Below are 19,140 nucleotides of genomic sequence, written 5' to 3'. Positions count from 1 at the left end.
CAGGGCTGGTCAAAAACGTTTAGGTTTGAGAGCCGTTTCCCCATCTGGCCACACTGCATCGCATCATCAGCTGTTTAGCTCTGATTTCCTCTGTTCTGCGCTGTGTTTAAATTGTTATTAGGATTTAGGCTAGGAATTACTGGCTGCATACGTACCGCCACTGCTCCACCAACCTCCGCCCCTTACAAGGACCCACCATGAGCTCCAAGGACAAGTCCAAGTTTAAGCAGTTCATCAAAACGCTGCCGGCAGGTAACAATGAGCTTGGTGCACCTTTTTGACAATATGATTTCCAATGGGATTCCGAAATTCACAGGTTATGTGGGCGAGCGGACGCTACGGCCGGAATTTGAGAGGGAATTGCGACCGGAGCAGCCGGTGGCCCAGCGCTGCAGGATGCTGAAGGAGCTAGGCGACACGCAGCTGCAGAACTTCAATTTGGACGAGGTACGTTCTGTTTAATTTATTAACTGAAAACGTCCTAATTGTTCGCACTTCCACCACAGACCGCCGTCACCGTTTTGTTCAAGCTCACCAACGATCTCATAGTGCCCAATAAGCCGGCCGAAACGCGCCAGATTGCCTTGAGCTTCTATAAGCGGCTCATTCACACACAGTACAAGAACCTAACCATCATGCGGGAAAAGTTTTTCCTGGTCATCCAGAACCACGAGGCGCGCGAGGATCTCCGCCACCTGCTCGAGCTGCTCGACACACTCACCGACAACGGGAAGGACATCACCAACTTTGAGGAGAAGGTCTGAGTAAAATTCAGTACGGCTCGACAATCCGCATATCAGTTATGTCTTGCTCTTACAGATTGGCAAGTTCATGCTACTCTGGATCCCAGCAATCGCAGAAGCCAATCTGCTCAGCCCCTATCTTGACATGCTAGTAAACCTGATAAAGTTCAATGCAGCGCATTTGGACAAAGACATCCTCGTGGGCATCGTGCAGTCAGTGGAGCTACTTCTAATACTTTGTTCCTCTTCTAAAAAATCCACATATTATTTTACAGAAATGCTTGCGACCTGAGCTGCAGCGTTACAGTCAACGAAATCGGACTACAATGCCTGACAATTCTCGAAATGGTCATCGGGTACACCATCTTCCCCAGCGAACCACTGCCGCAGTGCATCACCACCTTGTGCCGGACTGTAAACCATGCTCCTTACTGCCCGTCCTCATTTAAGGTGAGTTAAAAAAAAAAAAACACGTGAATTCTAGTAAAAGCCAAACTAAAATTTTTGAAGTCGAATGGCTTTTTTTAAAAGTGTTAATGCACTACTATAAATTGTAGAAGCATAGAAATTTATAGCTTAAAATTATGAATTTAAAAGGAAATGAATTTGGATGAGAACTTGTCGTAGCTGCTGACTGCGTCCAATGGAGTCTGTGGCTGTTTAACATCGGCCTGCTCCGTCTCTGGGCTTTCTTTGTGATACACCACCTCCTTTTCAATTTTCTTCTGAACCGGCTTGTGACCTTCGGTCTCTACATTTTTTTTCACTGGAATGTCCACCTCGGGAACGTCTTTCTTCTGCTCCTCCGCCTGCGGCTCGTGCTCCTCCTTCTGTGGCTCCTGACATTCGCTCTTCAGATCAAGACTACAATATCGGTGAACTACATCAAAATATTGACCCCTGGGACAGCGCAGCTCTAACACCCGGTTTTTGGTACACACGTAGTATCGCTGACAATCCCGACTGTGTGGCGCCATGCGACTACCTGTCCGGATGCACTCGTCCATAGCTAGAGCTTCCTCCGTGAGCCCTGGCGGCATTGTAGGCTTCTCTAGGCAAATTCCTGTGTAATCCGGTATGCAGCTGGCCAATTTCTCGTTAAAGTAATCTCCCGATGGACACTGCACCAGCACAGCCTGTCCGGAGTGACAGCGGAAATATGTCTCACAGTCGTTGGGATTGGAAAGGGTTGCGTTTTCTGGTAGCACACAACTACACTGATGAGCTGCTGTTATAGCTACTGGCAGGCAGGCTTTCCGTCCTGGATCGAAGTAATTTCCGGTAGAACACTTGGCAACGGCGTAAGCTCCTTCGTCCAAGCATTGTCTATATTGCGAGCAATCGGTTTCAATTCGCTGTACTTTATTTGTTAGTCCACAAAACAAGGATTCATCGGAGCAGGATCCAGGCACACAAATCAACATCTTCTTGCTAAAATGGTACTCCGCGGGACAGCTAAACTCCTGGTATGGCACCTCCTCATCGCCAGTGCAAACATAGAATCTTTGACAATTATTCACATTCGGCAGCATTTGCCAGGGTTTGGATATCCTGCAGACTGAGGTTATATGTGACGCTGTGGTGGTCCCCACAAGCAGACATAAAAGAAGTAAGCGATCTGGAAAAAACGAGAAATCTTTGATTGAACAAAGGCAATATATTTTGGTTTCATACTCACTTTCCATTTCCGTAATATGTGTTCTGATGTTAGGAATTCGTTAAATGCGGGGTTGATTGTAAGCATCTCGCTTTTTATGTCCTCGCCTTGGCCGGATTTATCAGCTCATTTGCTGATTTGGCAATCGCTGGCAGAGATTGCTTCGACATTTGCTTATTAATACTAATGAGTACTCTGCTCAGTCTTTATCTGGCTCGATATTTTCACCAGTTATCGGGGGCTCCAATGACTTCAGTGGAGTCTTATCTCTTGACATGTTCCGACCGATGATGATTAACCCTAGCCCAAAATAAGAGTGATCAATAAATCTGTAACTCTTAGGAGAAAAAATGTCAAGGCCTTGAAGATACCGATGATAAGTGGCAGGGGCGCTGACCCAGTTCCCTTCAACCAACCTTAGTCCATGGTTTTCACTTTTATAGGCAAATATAGATTTATTGTTTGCAATTTTGTTTGGTATTAAAGATAACATTGCCCCTAAAATTTTATTAATATATATTTTACAAATGTTATAAAATCACAGGGTATAACCGTACTCTAGGCGTAGTAACAACCAATTAGGTCCTTGGGCATGCATCTCAGCACATCAAATCCGTTTCCAGTCAACTTGAGCGCTGATGCCCGGGTTCCGTACTCGAGGGCATCTCTTAGTTTCATCTTTACCTTTTGCAGGGCATAGATCACGGATGCAGAGAAGGTGTCGTTCACGGAGTTCCAATCAACGATTTTCTGTGGGATTTGGGAGCCCACCTTAAAGTAGGTGTCATCTGCCATCAGACAACTTGCACCCTCCATATAATTATTGTATATGACTATGGGTTGATTATTCGGACCATAACATTTTTCGTCAGAATTCTCGGACGGTGGGTCGGGTGGATAGTAGGGCACCTTTGGGGGCTGGGTCTCTTCCCACTTAGCACGGGCGGTGCGCATTTCATCCCTGATTGCCCAAACGACCTCGCGCCCATTCATGAAGGCGTACGTTCGCATCATGGTCTTGCGGGCAAAAACGTAGTCTGCCATACTAGCCATTAGCATGGTGGCCGGCCGCATGTTGTCCAAATCTACCGAGAGAACTATCCTTGACTCGGGACAACGCTCGTTGAAGCTTATCACTGCCCGGATCATACGCAACATCTCAACGGGATTGCGGCACTCAAAGTGGATCCACGAGTACTTCTGGTAGTCGACGGCGCCCACAAACTGCTGGTAGGAGAGCTCATTATTGGGGTTAAAGTATTCCAGAATGGTGCGTGAATCAGCATTCCGCTGAACTATGATGCTCCGATGGGCAGGACGATCATTTGTCAACGGGCAGTGGGAGATGTCGATGCCAAGCGATTGGAATTCATTTAGCAAGCTCTCGAAAGCCCGCACTTTGCTCAAAACGCCGAGAAACTCGCACTCCAAGCCTAATCTACGAAAAACGGTGCAGATGTTGGACGCCGGACCGCCGCGACGCCAGCTGCCCTCCGTAGTGCGCTGCACCTGGCCAGGGGTGAGCGGCCGGTCCACGATGGTGATCATGTCCAGGGTACAGCTACCCACAACTAGAACGTGCCGCTTTGGAGGCGGCGGCGGTGGTTCTGGCTTTGGTGGAAGGTGGAGCACCTTCTTTACGGTTATGAACTCCTTTATGATTTGCTTTTTCATTTCTGGCGATTTCTGAATTTCGACTCAAGCCAAATGGTGAACTGATTAAAATATTAACAAAAATAGTCTTTTCTCATTTGATGGAAAAAGTAAAGATTATTATTTTTTGTAATCTTTTCGGTATTTTCAGATCATGAAGAACTTGTTGGGCACTCAACTGGGATACCATTCCATGAAGATGATGTGCAGCATCCTTAATGATCGTACTCTTTACGATGACGCCCATCTTTTGCGTGGGGCAGTGTTCCACCTAAACATGAACATCTTTGGATCGAACATTATTTTCCAGGTTTCACCCATGACCTACGCAACGAATGTCCTCACAGCCTTCCTGCGGGTAAGCATGACAATATTTAGTTAAAGATTGAATATGTATATTGAAATTTTCGCTAGGCACTGGATAGTCGACAAGTGATCGTTACTTTTGAGGTGATCCTCAGCGTTCGAATGGTGATAAACAAGCGGCAGCTTTCGGAGATAATTTGGGACCGGATCTGCGATATAATGTCCTCGATAGTTAGCAACATCGAGTACTACGAGGCGACCAACATAAATAAAGATCGCCTGCATCACCTGCAGATCAATTTCCACGAAAACATTGACTGCATCGAGAAACTTTTGCAGCAAGATCGATCGCAGATTCTGGGTAATGTGGAGCGCATCTATGATCTCATCGAGCGGGTGGCGGACCGACGGCCAGAGGCATCCGTTCTCGCCCTCATCGAGTACAGATCCCGCCGAGTAACGGCAACACGGCCGGAATGGCTCCAAGTGCTGGCACAGTTTGTCCGCCGCTACTACCGCATGTCCAACGTGAATGTTCGCATTAAGACGATCGAGGCACTGGTTCGGATTATGGACCAAAATCGTGCTTGCTACGAGGAAGAGATCCTCAGTCGGGTGGTGCTCGTGCACCTTTCTCAGATTCATCAAGAGCCAAGCGTACAGGTGCGAGTGGCAGTGGCTCGGGCTCTTTCCAATTTTGCCACCCACTGCGATACAAAGCGTTGTATGGATCTTCTAGACATCCTTGAGGCACTAATCAATCGACCGTTTGAGCACACGCGCCATGGATCTGCTGGTGACGCATCTCTACCAGATGTAGCAGTAGGTTTGATCTACAACGAATCGGAGATCGAAGACATCATCGCCGCCGTTGATGGTTTGGTCAAAGTGTTTGCCATCAAGTTGCACCGCCTTCCGGCGGTCCATGCCCTTAAAATATTTAACATTCTTTTGGATCACCTTGAGCTGCATTATGACAGACCAAAGATTTTCGACAACATCAGCGTTGTGCGCCATAAAGTGAGTACAAATTGTAGTTATAATATCCCACAAGCACCAATACTCCCTCTCCACACCCTTAGATTTTTAGCTTTTTGCTGAAAGCTCGGGCAAATGGATCTTACCACATTGGCTATCCAGAGGGCAGCAAAGAGGTGGTAAAGTTCAGTCAATATCTGGGCATCGATTCTCCCCTGCTGCCACAAGCCCACACCACAGCGATATCCATTCGACGAGTCTGCAAACTAATCGTGAGGTGCCTGGTGCACGACACCGACTACCAGGTGTTCCAGTTGGTCATTAAGGAGCTGCCCAAGGTGCTGCAGAACAAGGCACTTGTCCAGGGTAATGACATCGAGGAGCTGGCCAACTCACTCCTCAAGATCAATGTGGTTAGCAACAATAAGTTCAAGCGCCCCACCGACGAGTTCCACGCCCTCGTATTGCCTGCTATAGCATCCTTAGTTATCTACCACGAAAGCCTGCAACCGCAGCATCATTATGGCATTATCACAGCCCTAAATTCGAGAGTCCTCACTGGCATTGCCAGCGTCTGCATTAATACCATGACCATTCTGATACTGGAGATGCCGGAGGCGTTGATGCGGAAGCTGCCGGATGTGCTGCTGCAAATGAGCAAAATGTCAGACACCAAAGCACTGGCCACTCCGGTGCTTGAATTTCTATCCTGTAAGTATATTAAACGAACTATTTCACAACTTAGGTCTAACGATCCAATTTTCTTCCCTAAAAGTGCTCATCCATTTGTCTAAGCATCTGTTTGCAAACTTTACATCCATGCATAACATGTACGTGTTTGCCATCACGTTACCGTATACAAAACCCCATCGCTATGATCACTATACAGTTTCCCTGGCCCACCATATTATCGCCGGCTGGTTCCTCAAGTGTAAGCTTGAGCTGCGCAAAAACTGTGTAAACTACATTAAGAGCGTAAGTAAACTAAAGTTTCTTGTAGTACTTAAATTAATAAAACCTCTACATGTCAGTCGATTCAGTCGAATGCCAGAATGTTATCCAGCGACATTGTTAATCTGAACGAGGACTCGTCCAATCGTAAACGGAGTACCAGTCTGACGGAGCGCGGTAGTCGCAATAATGCCAGTGCCTGGAACGATCTGGAGATGCGGCCTCAGATGGACAACGGACTTCGGAACTTCCACGCCGAGTTGGCAGAGACCTGTTTTGATTTTTTGGCCCGCCACACATATTCGCCCTGTCCGTCGATGCCCAAGCGGTGAGTAGTTCCGCTTGGATTTCTTATTTCTATTTTAAATGTACCTCTATTTTGTAGTCTCCCTGCAGCGCAGTTTCTATTAAAGGATGGCGTCTCGCAGACCTGGCTTGTCGGCCATAACTTGGTGACCATCACTACCTCTGGCTGTCCATCGGCTCCTACGCGGAGTGGTCTATGCGAGCGATGCGCCCAACTTGGAAAGGCTCCGAGCATCAGCCTGAATTCGAAGAGCCTAAGTGATGCTGCTCCTCCACTTTCGCCTGAGCGGGAAAGGCGTTACACTAAGGTTAGCCTGCAGCACAGTAGCGGAAACGAGTCCGCGGGTAGCACGGAGCTCACCTCCTCCTCATCCTCAAACTCGGCAGCCACAGGTGGCCATCCACACCGACAGATCTCCAACAGTTCCACCGCTTCGCTCGATGCGCTGTCCCGTCGTGGTTCTAATCCCGAAGCCTTGGGCAGTGGAATGGGAGAAGGTCCACATACAGGAAGCAACACTTCGCTTCTGGGAAATTCTGTGTCCCAATCTTCTGTAAGCATGAGCCCCTCATCAGGTTCCGTGGTGCAGCAGCCAGTTTGTGTACGCGCTTGCACTGGCTGGGCGGAGGTCCTGGTTCGTCGTCCCACGGGTAACATATCGTGGATAACACGTATTCAGAACCCCATCACCAACGATTGCTTTGGCCAGGACTTGCCATTAAACAATGTCGTATCTCTGTTTCTGCCAACTGCCCATGGCGGAGTCTTTGGACCGGACAACACCATACAAGTACCGCCTCATCCCTTGGTTGATCCGGAACCGGAACCGGAGGTTAATCCAGCAGCGGCTCCACAGGCAAGTGCATTGCGCAGTCGGATGGTGGCCAAGGCTCGTGCACTCCAGCGCCAGGAGGAAATTCACTCGGTTGGCGGAGGAAATGGAAATGGAAACGGAAATACTTCCAGCAGTGGAGCAGCAGCTGCCATCCCCATACCTAGAGTTTCAGCAACCGGAAAGCGAGGCAAAGATGCAGCTCTTTGTGGTAGCGTTAGTGATGGCGAAGCAGACGATGACTCTTTAGCCTTCGAAGATGCGCAGAGTCGTGCACGTAATCCCGTTCGCCGAGTCAACTCCAGCCCAGAGATGAGCTCCAGCTGGCGGCAATCGTTCCTGACCAACAAACCAACGCCACTGTCTCAGGAGATCGTAAAAACTATCGCCGATGAGCCCCAATCGCAGCTGACTTTGAAGAAGAAGAGTGTACAGTACAGCACCAAGGATATGCGCGTGAGTTGCGAGGCCATTCCTGAGGAGATTGCCGGTTCCACGCCGCCTTCGCAGGCTGCCGCGCTGGCCCTGCAGCCGGAAAGTGGCACCCTGCCGCCCAAGCAGCATTCTGCGGACGATGTAAGCAGTCAAGTTTCTGGGAGCAGCACACTGCAATCAGGAGGATCCACCCTAAAGTTGGGCAAACCCCCCCTTTCGCCTGGGCAGCCCTTGCTGTCTTTGCTGACAACAGGAAGAACAACCAGCTTTGGAGGCACCTCCGTTCCCCAGCCTGGTGTTCTAGCCAAGTCAAGTAGCAGTGGTACCAACGGCGCCAATGATGGAGTAATTTCCACCGACTACGACAACGGCAACAATGGAAACGGAGACATGATGCGTGGTCGTTCAAAGACTATTTCGGTTGTGCGGGAGGTGAACAACGGAAATGCACGCCTGCCACCAGCTAGTAGTTTCCGGAATTTTGGGCCCGCCAAACCGCCCATCAATGCCAAGCTGTGCATGAATCCGAGTTTTATCTTCTTGCAACTGTACAGCACTGGCCAGCTAGGCGTGACAGATGAGCCATTAAAGGTTGGTCCGGAAAACAACAGTGCAGTCACCTTAATAGATCTGGTTCCACCATTTGAGACTCACAAGATCGGGGTGCTTTATGTAGGCCAAGGGCAGTGCAACAACGAGGTGGAGATTTTACGCAATTCCCACGGTAGTGCTAGATATGTGAATTTCCTGCACAACATCGGTACTCTGGTTAGCCTAAAGGAAGCCGAGCAGAACAACCTGTTTATTATGCTGGATAGGAACGGGGCCGATGGCAAGTTTGCCTATATTTGGAAGGATGACATATTGCAGGTGTGTATGAGGTGTAGGTATTTGATTAATTCATAATTATTTATAACCAATGTCTTTCTTCTTAGGTCACTTTCCATGTGGCCACCCTGATGCCCACAAACCTACAGGATGATCCTAATTGCAACGAGAAGAAGAGCCACATTGGCAACGATTTTGTGAAAATCATCTACAACGAGAGCGGCGAGGAGTACAATCTTAACACTATATCCGTGAGTTTACCATTTTCCCTGAATCCTGGATCTTAATTTAAATGTTTTCTAAAATATTCAGGGCCAATTTAACTACGCCTGTGTGATAGTGGAGCCTCTGGAGCTTAACTCTAACAGGGTGTATGTGTTGGCTCGATCGGAGATATCGAAATTCGTGTGCCATGCAGAACATCGGATAGTCTCCGACCGCAGTGCACCTCTTTTAGCCCGTCAGATGGCCCTGCACGCCAATGTGAGTACAGTTAGGGCTTAGAAACATTATAGTTAAAATTTAAATTTGACAACGTATTACAGCTGGCCTCGCTAGTCTACCAAAGTGTGCAGAAAAAACATCCGTATGCATCGAATTGGCTAGAACGCTTGCGCCAACTCAAGCGCCTGAGATCAAAGGTGAGAAATTCATATGCCTTATTAGAAGTGGAAACTAAGCTTTTTTATATCCCCAAACAGCTAATTGAGGGACAAAACAGTCAGCAAAAATCCGGCAGTGCCTCAAGCGGCATTGGAATCAACGCCTCGGCCATTGGTTCGGAATTAGACGACCAACGAGGAGACTTCATTAAATACACATAGACAACAACGAGAGGCTCTAAACTGAACAACTATGAAAGAGCAGAGGACCTACAGACTCAATATGCCATGATTCCTCTTGATTTCCAATTTGGATATTTCAGTACTTGCAAAGCGAACGATTTGATTACATCAAATCTCAGCAGACCAACAAAAAAAGTCTTTGCCTAACCAATATTCATGAAAATAATTATAATATTATATAATCATAATGAATTTGACAAGTTTATAAAATTTGTGAGAATACATAAGCGCTGTTCATTTCCAAAACTGACTGTTTTTAGTTTTTGCAAGGGATATCTTATTTGCTTAAACTAGTATAACTAATTTGCAAAGCTTTAAAATCATTTTTAAAATTGTTTAATATAAAATCATTACTATGTTAAAACATTCACACATGAATTTAAAACAACTATTTTAGTCTCCAATACAAATTATTCATGTAACTTCTAAAAACAATTTTATACATAAACATTTTTTCGTTTCGGCTTTTAATGTTAATAAATTCTGTCGCAGAGAATTAAAGATCTTATGTCAGGTAGATTTAAGGCTATAACACACTAACTTTAATTTAAGCTGAGTTGTGCAATATGGTCGTAGCCGAATCCAGTGATTTTATGGCTGGCAACTCGATTGGCAAAGTCTACAGCTTCCGGTAAACATCGCCGGCCTTCGAGAGTGGCATATATGAAACCCGCCATAAAGCTGTCTCCAGCTCCCAGCGTGTCCACCGCTTTCTCCTGCTTATAGGAAGCCATTTCATGGTAACTCCCGTTGGCATCCAAAGCACCAGCTCCAGCACTGCCCCAGGGACAAATGAAGGCAGGTTTTGGACCATTTCCGGGAATGTTAGCGGCCAGTTCCTCACAAGTTTGTCGCGCCGTCTTCCAGCCTAACTGGCCGGCCAGCTCCTTGGAGAAGACCACAAAGTTGCAGGGCTGACACAAATCCTGGTTTTGTTCGTACCTCGTTTCAAAGTCCAACGAGATGAAGATGTTCTGCCCGGTCTTTTCATTGTGTTCCCGGATCCTTTGCATCATCTTTAAGGTATGAGGAGTATTGCGAGCCTCGAAGTGCACCCATTCATACTCCGAAAGATCAATTTTACTAAAGTCATCAAAAGTGGTCTGCGGGTAATCCTTATTGCAGTGGATAATAGTGCGGGTGCCGGAATCCTGAGCCAAGATCACCGAAGAGAAGGGCGGGTCCTTATTAGTGAGAGGGCAATTCTTAGTGCCGATTTCACGTCTTCGAAGATCCTCGAGAAGCACTCGGAACGCATCCGATCTGCTAAGCATTCCAAAGAAGTCAACCTTAGAACCGAGAACCCGGAGAACTGTGCTCACATTGGAGGCATTTCCGCCACGTTGCCAAAAACCGTCCAAACATCGTCGATCTGTGTCCTCCTTGGGATAACTGCCATTGATGGTCACAAAGTCGATTACCGTGCAGCCCACGCAAAGTACGGATTTCGCTTGGCTCATATCAGTTGATATTTTGATCACTTCGAATTATAAGTATTATTACAAAAATTTATTTTTTATGCATTTGAAAGCTTGTTACACTATTTAAAATTAGGGGTTACACCTAAAACAGTTCCACTTTTCAAACCAAACCTAATAAATGTTATGCACTGACCTAATTTTGTGGCAATCTAAACTTTTATTAGATTAGATTTTTATTAATTTAATTAATAATTCGAAGTTAACTAGCTGCTAGAGTCCAGGAATTTTTAGCCGACTTTTTTCCAATTCTGTAGGTCAATCTAATCAAAAAGTTGATTTTCACCTGCTACTTGTATTTATTGTCGATCGAGTTTTACAGCTGTTTTTGTTTTTAACTTTTCTTATCGCATAAAGAGAGAGCTGTGGGTAATTGAGAAACTAGTACAGTAATAACTTTTATGAACGAACAACAGATTGTGTCTTCAAGGGATCAAATTATTTTAATACAAAGCACCAAATAAATCTTTAGATTTAAAAAATATGTAATTGAAGGGATTAGTCGCTTTGGCATGTTGACTATTTCGAGGAGCCACTGTATTAATATCGGTCTCAGCCGCCGATCGCGCTCTTTGGTCTACTCTCAAAGACAGTGTGACCGATATGCGTAACCGTTAGAATATTATTTGATTTTTAAACTAACTTAATCCCAAATAATAGAATATTTAAGGTATTCTTTTATCTTTATATTTTTATAAAAATATAAGTTTTAGACTCCCAGCAAAGGCGAAGTTTCCATTAAAAATTATAACAATTTACCTAGGATTTTTCATCCACATACCGGCAAAAGTGAGTCATGTCTCAGGCACAGAATCATGCAACATGACGGGGCACAAATTAAAGGATGTCATGGCAAATGTCCTGACTAGACACACACAGCATAGAGCAGACGCATATGGCAGCTTCGTCAACCACAACAGTGAGCTCAGCACAGTCAGTGGCAAAAAGCTGTCACCCAGAAGGCAGGATTGATGCCCCATGACTGTCTATCTGCCAAGCTGGGAGTTACAGATTTAATGAACATTTAATTTAATTTACAAATTTAAGTAAAACACAGCTGACCTCTTTTGCTAAGTAGCAAAAATGTGTTCTGTGTGCTCAGAAATTACTCATACGCAATGGGTAACCCTTCTTTACGATGCAATTACCGAACTTTAATATTAAAACAAAGACGACGCTTTAGTCAACCATAATTGTTCAAACATAAATAAGTTAACCAACACAAAATACCTAATTTTAGTGACCTTCTTTGATAATTGAATATAATTCAAACTGAAAGTAATTTTCAAAATATAGGTTACTTCGCACTCCTTTTTAACGCCCATCATTCCCTTTTGCTTAAAGTGCCTTCTGGAGAGGGTAGGCCAACTTAAAGCGGACACAGCCAAAATTTTCAAATTAATGTAAAGCGTGTCAGGCCTGGCCTAAATACACCCCCTCTACAGCCCCCGAAACCACCGGCTCAGTTCCCGCCACAAATCGATAGCTCGACATTTGGTTGGGCCGTTTTCGTGGGGTAAACACCTTCTTGGGTACCATTTTGTGGCATGGAATTATGGCCGGAAATTGCCTTAAAGTGTCAATCAGTGTAAACGTTCTTAATAGGTATTTATTTTTGCCATTTTAATTACCCCATCCCTTGACGTCACGCCTCCACCTTGCCGGCGGACAACGAACTGATGAAAACGACTGATGATGCCTTAATTACTTTCTCAAGAAAAAGAACTCATTTCCGAGTAAATTTTTCATTGCGAATTTTTGGTCTTCTCATTAAAGATTAACTGAGTAGCTATCTATAATGGATTGTAAATTGATCACTTAATATGTTGGTGTGTACTTATCTGGCGACTTTTTCTTTCTTCAATTCAATGCTGTTTTTTATTCAAGTTGCTGACACGTTTAGAATTTTTTTGCCTGCTGGGAAATCTTGAGTGCAATGGAACGATCTATATTAAATTTAATTTTAGAAAACATTTGTCAAAAATTATAATTGGCAGCTTACGAGCTGATATAATTTCTTAACCACCTCAATTAAATTATTATTAAACGTTAGAAGTAAGCATCACAATGTTGCATTGGCCCACTGTGCAACGATTGGGGGATTATCGAGTGCGTGCTGGTTTTAGTTAACGAATTCAACATTTTGCATTGAACGGCAAGTGGCAGTGGCGCCAACTTCATAAGCACCGAGGGCCCAAAGCAACTGTTAGCACAGACCAGCTAGCGTTAATCGCACTCCGGAGAATCCCGGACCAGCACCCGCCCCCTGAAAGAGTAAAAGTTGGAAAAGGCTATATGCTCTGTATAGACCTTATACATATATGTGTTTGGGTTGGGCGTGAATACCCCCTTTACACCTTTGTAAAGGTATTTCCGTTCAACGCATGAATACTTGTGTTTGTTTCAGCTTGGGCTTTCAGCCTGTTTTTGTTACTTGTGAACTGCAGAGCTCAGCCTTTGGTACTGGGATGCTTCAATCATTCGTGTTATTCTTCTCACTTATTCTAGCATTTAAAGCTGTCTTAAAACTTTCAGAAGATTACATCACGCCTCTTAATAAATATATAAATATAAATATATAACTACTATTCAGTTCTTCTCAAAAAGAAATGCTTAGTGATTACCAGAGCTTGTGAAAACTCTCCTGTTTATGGAAATCATTTTATCTGCAGCGTTATGTGCCATTTCACCTGATTGGGTTAATGTATTCAAGAACATCAGAATGCACACACAACTCATAAATAAACCCATTCGCACCGTTGGCCAAGCCAGGTCCCAATCCTTTTCTTTTGCCAATAAAAATATATGACTTTGGATTATATTTCAACGAGGGTTGGACCCACGAATGAAACGGCCTTTACTCATGACGAATGCTTTTAATGCACGCTCTGGGGAACAACAAAATTAAATTGAATTGTGTCCCAGACTGTTATTCTCACGTACTAACTCTGGAATCATAACTCATTTCTTGAGTGTTTAATGCACTTCAGAAATAAAACTTCAGAATGGTTTGCCTTTTTCCAATGGCGAGACGCAGAAACTTCCACGTGAAGTTGAAGTTTAAAGGGATGCTGCAACTTAAGAGCTAAAGTCAAACAAAAGTATTAATCAGACACTAAAATAGTTCATATAAGAATGTACGTTTAAATCCTTCCTTTTTTTTGAACAGATTAAAGTAAATTCGACTAAAGATACTGATTTAATAACATTAATTTTGGGCCGCATATTTAATTTAATAATTCAATCGTTGTCACCTTGCGAAAAGGCTGGAGGATACTAAAACGGCAGGATTGTTAGCATATAGGAAAATTCCCATGGCATAAATTAGAGAAATAAATTATATTTATCAATGAAACCCATAAATAATATTTATTTTCGCCGCGTGACAGGGGATGCCATACGCACACCTTGCTGACGTCGATTTTCGTGCTTGTTTGCCAGTATCTGTACTTTGCGGTTGGGTGAAAAAAGCGTCTTCGTGAAAAGCCCACAAAGCATCAATCAAAGGAATTAAATACAATTATAATTGTCTGTCACCGTATCGAGATGGAAATCCAGCCGCAGAGGATTTTCCGAGGCGCGACAACTTTTCTCGACAGCCTACCCCAAATTTGGCAAGGTGTGTTCGTCAACTTAGGGTGAACCTTGTAATGAGCATAAAATATTTATATAGTGTGTAGTCGAATTTTGTAACTCCATTAATATCTCCATTCCTATCTTATATGTTATGTTCTTTATATTACTCATACGCAGTGCTGACAACCATAATAAGTATCTGTAGTTATCTTATTGAATAAAGGTTCACCCCAATATGTAATGTACACCTAAGGCACTTCGCAAGTGATGACTTTCAAGTTATTTAATACAGCATGATGTTAAACTTTGTAAAACAACTTTAATCCTGACTTCCACTACGAATGTGATGTATGAAATTCAAATAAAGGGAGCTGATTTGTTAGGATTATAATTACTTGCTTTTGTTTATTTAGTTTACATACTTATTGAAAACTACAAACAGCAAAAGCCCCATAGGATTAAGCTGAGATGTGAAAAGTCCTATGACTAGATTTATTTGCTGACAGAGAGAAGGATACCATTAGCAATATGCTGAGATTTTCTCAAGTTCAAAGTGACATATTTTACCTCAAGCAGAACTTATATAAAGTTGAGTGTCAGTGTCCATTTTTATGTCTGACTTCCTTCCCACATTTATACGCTGGTGTATGGGACAATGGAAAGGCCAAAAGTAAAATGGAAATTTGAAAGGTTTTCTCGAAAAGGTGCATCCTTGGAAAAAGTTACCCCCTCATGCCGAGAATCTTCATTTTTATTTTTGGCATTGCCTCTAAGTGAATTGAATTGAAAACAAACGGAGAATGGCTGCACACTTAGGCACAGAGACCGGCCACCGCAGGGCTTGAGAAAGTACGAGCAAAATGTTTAATTTCCGGATGCACAGACCGTTGAATTTAAAGGAGGCGTCGTCGAAATGTATGCAAGGAATATCATGCAGATGCTTCCGGCACTTGGCAACATGCAAAAGGTCGTTGGGTGGGCGGTAGCACTGGAGCAATTGGGTGGACCGAATGGGAGTGGACATGGGCGTGGGTGACCAAGAGGTCAGCGCTCCGACAAAGAGCCTGCCCAGTGTGTGCAGCTGAAAGTGAAGCGCAATTTCCGGCACGCTGCCTCTTTTTGTGTCCAATAAGCACACTTCGAAAACATTTTAAAACATATTAAGCAGGATAAATGTGATTTAGAATAAATAAAAGGAAATGCTTTAGAAGGTTTTTCAGAGTTTTGAATTAAATAAAAAGATAATCTAAAGAAAAATTGTTACTTTAAAGTAGCTTTTTATAAATGTTTAATTCTTTTGTTCCGAGTGCATTGTGTGTGGGCAGGTGTCTCTGCAACTATTTGGAACTTCATCTGGAAAAACTAACGTCAGATGCAGCAGCTTTGTCCCACATTCTTGCCACTTCCTGGGCACTTCAACTGGTCAGGAACACATTTGAATCAGCAGCATCGAGGGCCATTCGGTGACAAAGTTTGAACGGTAATTAGGCATGAACAATTGAGCCGAGCAATGGGCAAACAATAAACACTTAATGCATTGGCACGAGTTTAATGACACTTCACATCGGTGGCGATGACTCCTCTCGGTTAACAACAATTGGAAAATTAAACAAAGCCAGTCCAGTTGGAGGGTAAAACCTCCTCCCCCATCCCCAGCAGCTTTTCACCCAGACAAATTGGGCCAAAGGAAAGCAAATAAAGGATAAAGGATGGGGGCAGAAAAATAACACTGTAAGAAAAAACATAACTCGGCAATATTTGGCATAAAACCAGATATTGCGGAGGCTAAACTAAACATTTTTAATATCCTTGGGGTATAGGATAATGTTTTTAAAAAAGAAAACTTTTTAACAGTATTTTCCCATAAGATTTTTAACTTGATCCTTATCCCCTTTTTTAGTGGATAATTCGAATGTGTCCGGCATGTTGGATTGAACGCCGGCCACAAGGTGTCTACACAACAATTTATAATGGTCGACTGGCAGTCCACGACCACAGGCAACAAACAAACAGCCAAACGCTTGGAAAGAATGGAGGAAAGTGGTGAGAAAAAATACGGGATAATGGCGCCAGACGGCTGCAGTGCCATTTCTCAAGCTGAAGCACCAAGGACCAAGTGACCAAAGGACCCAACGACCGACTGCTTGTCAAGTCGAGGACTCGGCGACATTTGGACACTGGGACATGACCACCACTGAGTCAGCTTCGTTGAGGTCCTTTTCTATTTTGTGAAAGGATGGGGGAACTACCCACTGGTTCTGGGTTCGCAAGTAGCCAGGTGACTGACCAGTTGTTGTTTACTCTCCGCAGTCACTTCGCAAACTCGACTTGTCCATATTAATGGTCTTCAATGGATTGTGTACACTCAACTGTTTCAGTTCCGAATCTACTGAAATCGATATGGCTGCAGTGAAAATTCAATTTACATTTCAATCAGAGTGCAGTGTTAATTAAGAAAGGTAAGGACTTTAAAAGTAGCTTAAAGGATATCTTGTGTTTATACATTTTAGAAGGTCAATTTACTCTCTTTCGACAAATACTAACATTTCATATTCTAAAGGCAATTTGATTGTTAAATAAGTATTGAAAAGCAGTCGAGCCGAAAAAACTCGATACTCTTGGATGTTGTGGTGGACGTGGAGCCAACATAAATAATCCGAACGGTCTTGGCCTTGGATGGGTGCAGTGGAGGAGAAGCCATTGACATCGATGATATTTATTATGCCGTGCTATTGATATTTTAAATAAATGTTCCGTGACATAGATATAAAAAACATTTCAGCAGATACGAGTGCCTTGATATTGATACTGCCATGTTGTTATATACGATATGTGTTGTTGTTTTTGCGTTGGGAATTGAACTATTTTTCCTGACATCGTTATTGTCGCCGTGCACCTGCCAACTGACCTTGTTTCATCTTTCTTGTTTTTTTTTTTTTGAATGCAAAATGCAGAGCAGGAAAACCAACAAAATCCAATTCATTTTTTATGAAGACAAAATGGTTTCCAAGTCTCAGCTGTCTGACTTTAAACACCGCTCTAAGTCTGATTTCATGGGGGAGTATTGTTTTGGGGCAATTAAATAGCCTGAGCTGAATTGGAAATGCAAATCTGTACAGTTCGTTAATGATACAAATTTCCAAAAATACAATGGCAAAACAGAATGGAGACCCAGAAGGGTATGTTTAAATTTACAAAATTAACTTCTTTATAATTTTTTGCGTAGTTTTTCTTTGCCAGCCAATCAGTGCTAGAAACAACACCCTTTTACTTAATCTCATCTTGGGCAGTGGCGAAAAGTCCATCAAGTGCTGTACTTGAGAGTGCAAAATCCTCTTAAAGAATCCTCCTCGTTTGTGGGACAGCCGCTTAAAGTGCGCCGCGACGGGATGCGTGGATGCGTGGCACTCACAAAGTGATGGGATGAGGACCTCAGGCACTGCTGTCCTGGGCTCCGTGTTCCCAGCTCGGGGCTCATTATTTCCCCGAGTAATATGCTAAAATGACGCGAACATACATATACACACACACACACACACACAGAGAGGCAAGGCAGACGTCTGGCTGGAGGTAAAGCGCCGGGCTGGGAAATGTTTTTAATTGAAAGGAACTTGCGAGGCGTGCCTGCACATGGACATGGTAAAGTGGTGGGAGGTGTAGAAGAGCAAAGGGAAATCCCCTGGAAAAACTTGGCTAGGGTTAAACATGGTGTCGACACTTTCCAGCCAGTGGTGGCACTGCGCCAGGTGGATGTCCCCGACAGACCTGTCACTGGCAAAATTGTTTTTAAAGCCCCACCTGGAACAGCTAATTTCCATTTGTTTTGCTTCAATTTCTGCTCTCTTCTGCTAAACTAATATTTGCACAATCACTTTGGTTTGACTTTAGTTAGTCAAGTGAATGCACAATCTGTTAACTTTATTTATTTTACAAAAGTTTCTTAGGCAAAGAAAAGTATATCAATGTAAAGAATTTTAGTACGTAATACACTTTCTATGTCCTGAAAGTATTTCCAATCTGATTACGTTTTGCTTTGGATGTAAAATGAAGCTTAACGGTGGTCAAATTGTAAAATTGTACATTCCACTGTAGTATTAAGTACGTTGCATTAGGGGCACAAAACCATAATCCCATTTACACGATTCCATTTCGTTAGCGGATGCTTCAAGTGGGACCCTTGGAGAGCTCGGAAACTCAATGGGGATATGCCGTTCCGAGAGTGAGCTCACAAAATGCGTATTTTTATGACTACCATTATGAGATGTCTAAATATAACTAACGCAGCCGCAGAATCCGCGTATCCGAGGCAAGCAGCCTGACTAACTGCCAGCCATAACACTTCAATCGCGGAATTACGACATTTATCATAATGCTTTTCAAGAACAGACTGGAACCAAGGGGCAGGCGGTGGTGGGTTTTGGGGGGCGTGGCAGTGGGCATGGCATGCAAATAATCCACTTGGCTGCTGCATGCATCGCCTGTTTCAAGTGTTCTCATCCTCAGCATTATATTTCTGTCAAATGCAAGGATAAGCAGGAGGAAAATTAATTT

At 43.8% G+C, this 19,140-nt stretch overlaps 4 protein-coding genes across 5 annotated transcripts; 1 reads left to right on the top strand and 3 right to left on the bottom strand.

The window, feature by feature from the left end:
• The first annotated feature begins 68 nt into the window (after positions 1–68).
• LOC108114484 (tuberin) lies at positions 69–9,772 on the top strand. The gene is made up of 15 exons (XM_017225502.2): positions 69–252; positions 317–447; positions 507–758; positions 820–956; positions 1,019–1,193; positions 4,205–4,411; positions 4,468–5,379; positions 5,442–6,048; positions 6,113–6,312; positions 6,369–6,616; positions 6,674–8,732; positions 8,798–8,941; positions 9,003–9,173; positions 9,236–9,331; positions 9,392–9,772. The coding sequence occupies exons 1-15, from the start codon at positions 198–200 to the stop codon at positions 9,512–9,514; spliced, it is 5,517 nt and encodes a 1,838-aa protein (XP_017080991.1). The 5' UTR covers positions 69–197; the 3' UTR covers positions 9,515–9,772.
• On the bottom strand, positions 1,222–2,461 carry LOC108114487 (peritrophin-48; the record flags this gene model as incomplete). The annotated part of the gene is made up of 2 exons (XM_017225506.2): positions 1,222–2,361; positions 2,422–2,461. Coding segments are annotated over 2 exons (1,068 nt in total), but the record flags the coding sequence as incomplete, so codon positions are not given.
• LOC108114485 (ketohexokinase) lies at positions 2,876–4,120 on the bottom strand. The gene has a single exon (XM_017225503.1). It carries the CDS (start codon positions 4,072–4,074, stop codon positions 2,959–2,961), a length of 1,116 nt encoding a protein of 371 aa, XP_017080992.1. The 5' UTR covers positions 4,075–4,120; the 3' UTR covers positions 2,876–2,958.
• An 83-nt stretch (positions 9,773–9,855) lies between the features above and the next one.
• On the bottom strand, positions 9,856–11,371 carry LOC108114486 (ketohexokinase). 2 transcript variants are annotated; one of them, XM_017225504.1, is made up of 2 exons: positions 11,150–11,371; positions 9,856–11,015 (listed from the first exon to the last, which is right to left on the bottom strand). In XM_017225504.1, the coding sequence occupies exon 2, from the start codon at positions 10,993–10,995 to the stop codon at positions 10,078–10,080; it is 918 nt and encodes a 305-aa protein (XP_017080993.1). In that variant the 5' UTR covers positions 10,996–11,015; positions 11,150–11,371; the 3' UTR covers positions 9,856–10,077. The 2 variants fall into 2 exon arrangements, with proteins under 2 accessions (XP_017080993.1, XP_017080994.1); XM_017225505.1 differs by having other exon boundaries at positions 11,300–11,334.
• Between the last annotated feature and the right edge of the window lie 7,769 nt (positions 11,372–19,140).

This window comes from Drosophila eugracilis, unplaced genomic scaffold (genome assembly GCF_018153835.1).
Source record: "Drosophila eugracilis isolate 14026-0451.02 unplaced genomic scaffold, ASM1815383v1 contig_2154, whole genome shotgun sequence".
NCBI lineage: Eukaryota > Metazoa > Arthropoda > Insecta > Diptera > Drosophilidae > Drosophila > Drosophila eugracilis.
Note: the sequence above shows the minus strand (reverse complement) of the source record. Positions and strands in the feature narration are given on the sequence as shown.

Excerpts from the sequence above, each read along its gene's own strand:
- LOC108114484 (XM_017225502.2), top strand. The coding sequence starts at position 198 with ATGAGCTCCAAGGACAAGTCCAAGTTTAAGCAGTTCATCAAAACGCTG. Across the intron at positions 759-819 it reads TCACCAACTTTGAGGAGAAG|ATTGGCAAGTTCATGCTACT; the intron begins GTCTGAGTAAAA and ends TTGCTCTTACAG. Across the intron at positions 4,412-4,467 it reads TCCTCACAGCCTTCCTGCGG|GCACTGGATAGTCGACAAGT; the intron begins GTAAGCATGACA and ends AATTTTCGCTAG.
- LOC108114486 (XM_017225504.1), bottom strand. The coding sequence starts at position 10,995 with ATGAGCCAAGCGAAATCCGTACTTTGCGTGGGCTGCACGGTAATCGAC.
- LOC108114485 (XM_017225503.1), bottom strand. The coding sequence starts at position 4,074 with ATGAAAAAGCAAATCATAAAGGAGTTCATAACCGTAAAGAAGGTGCTC.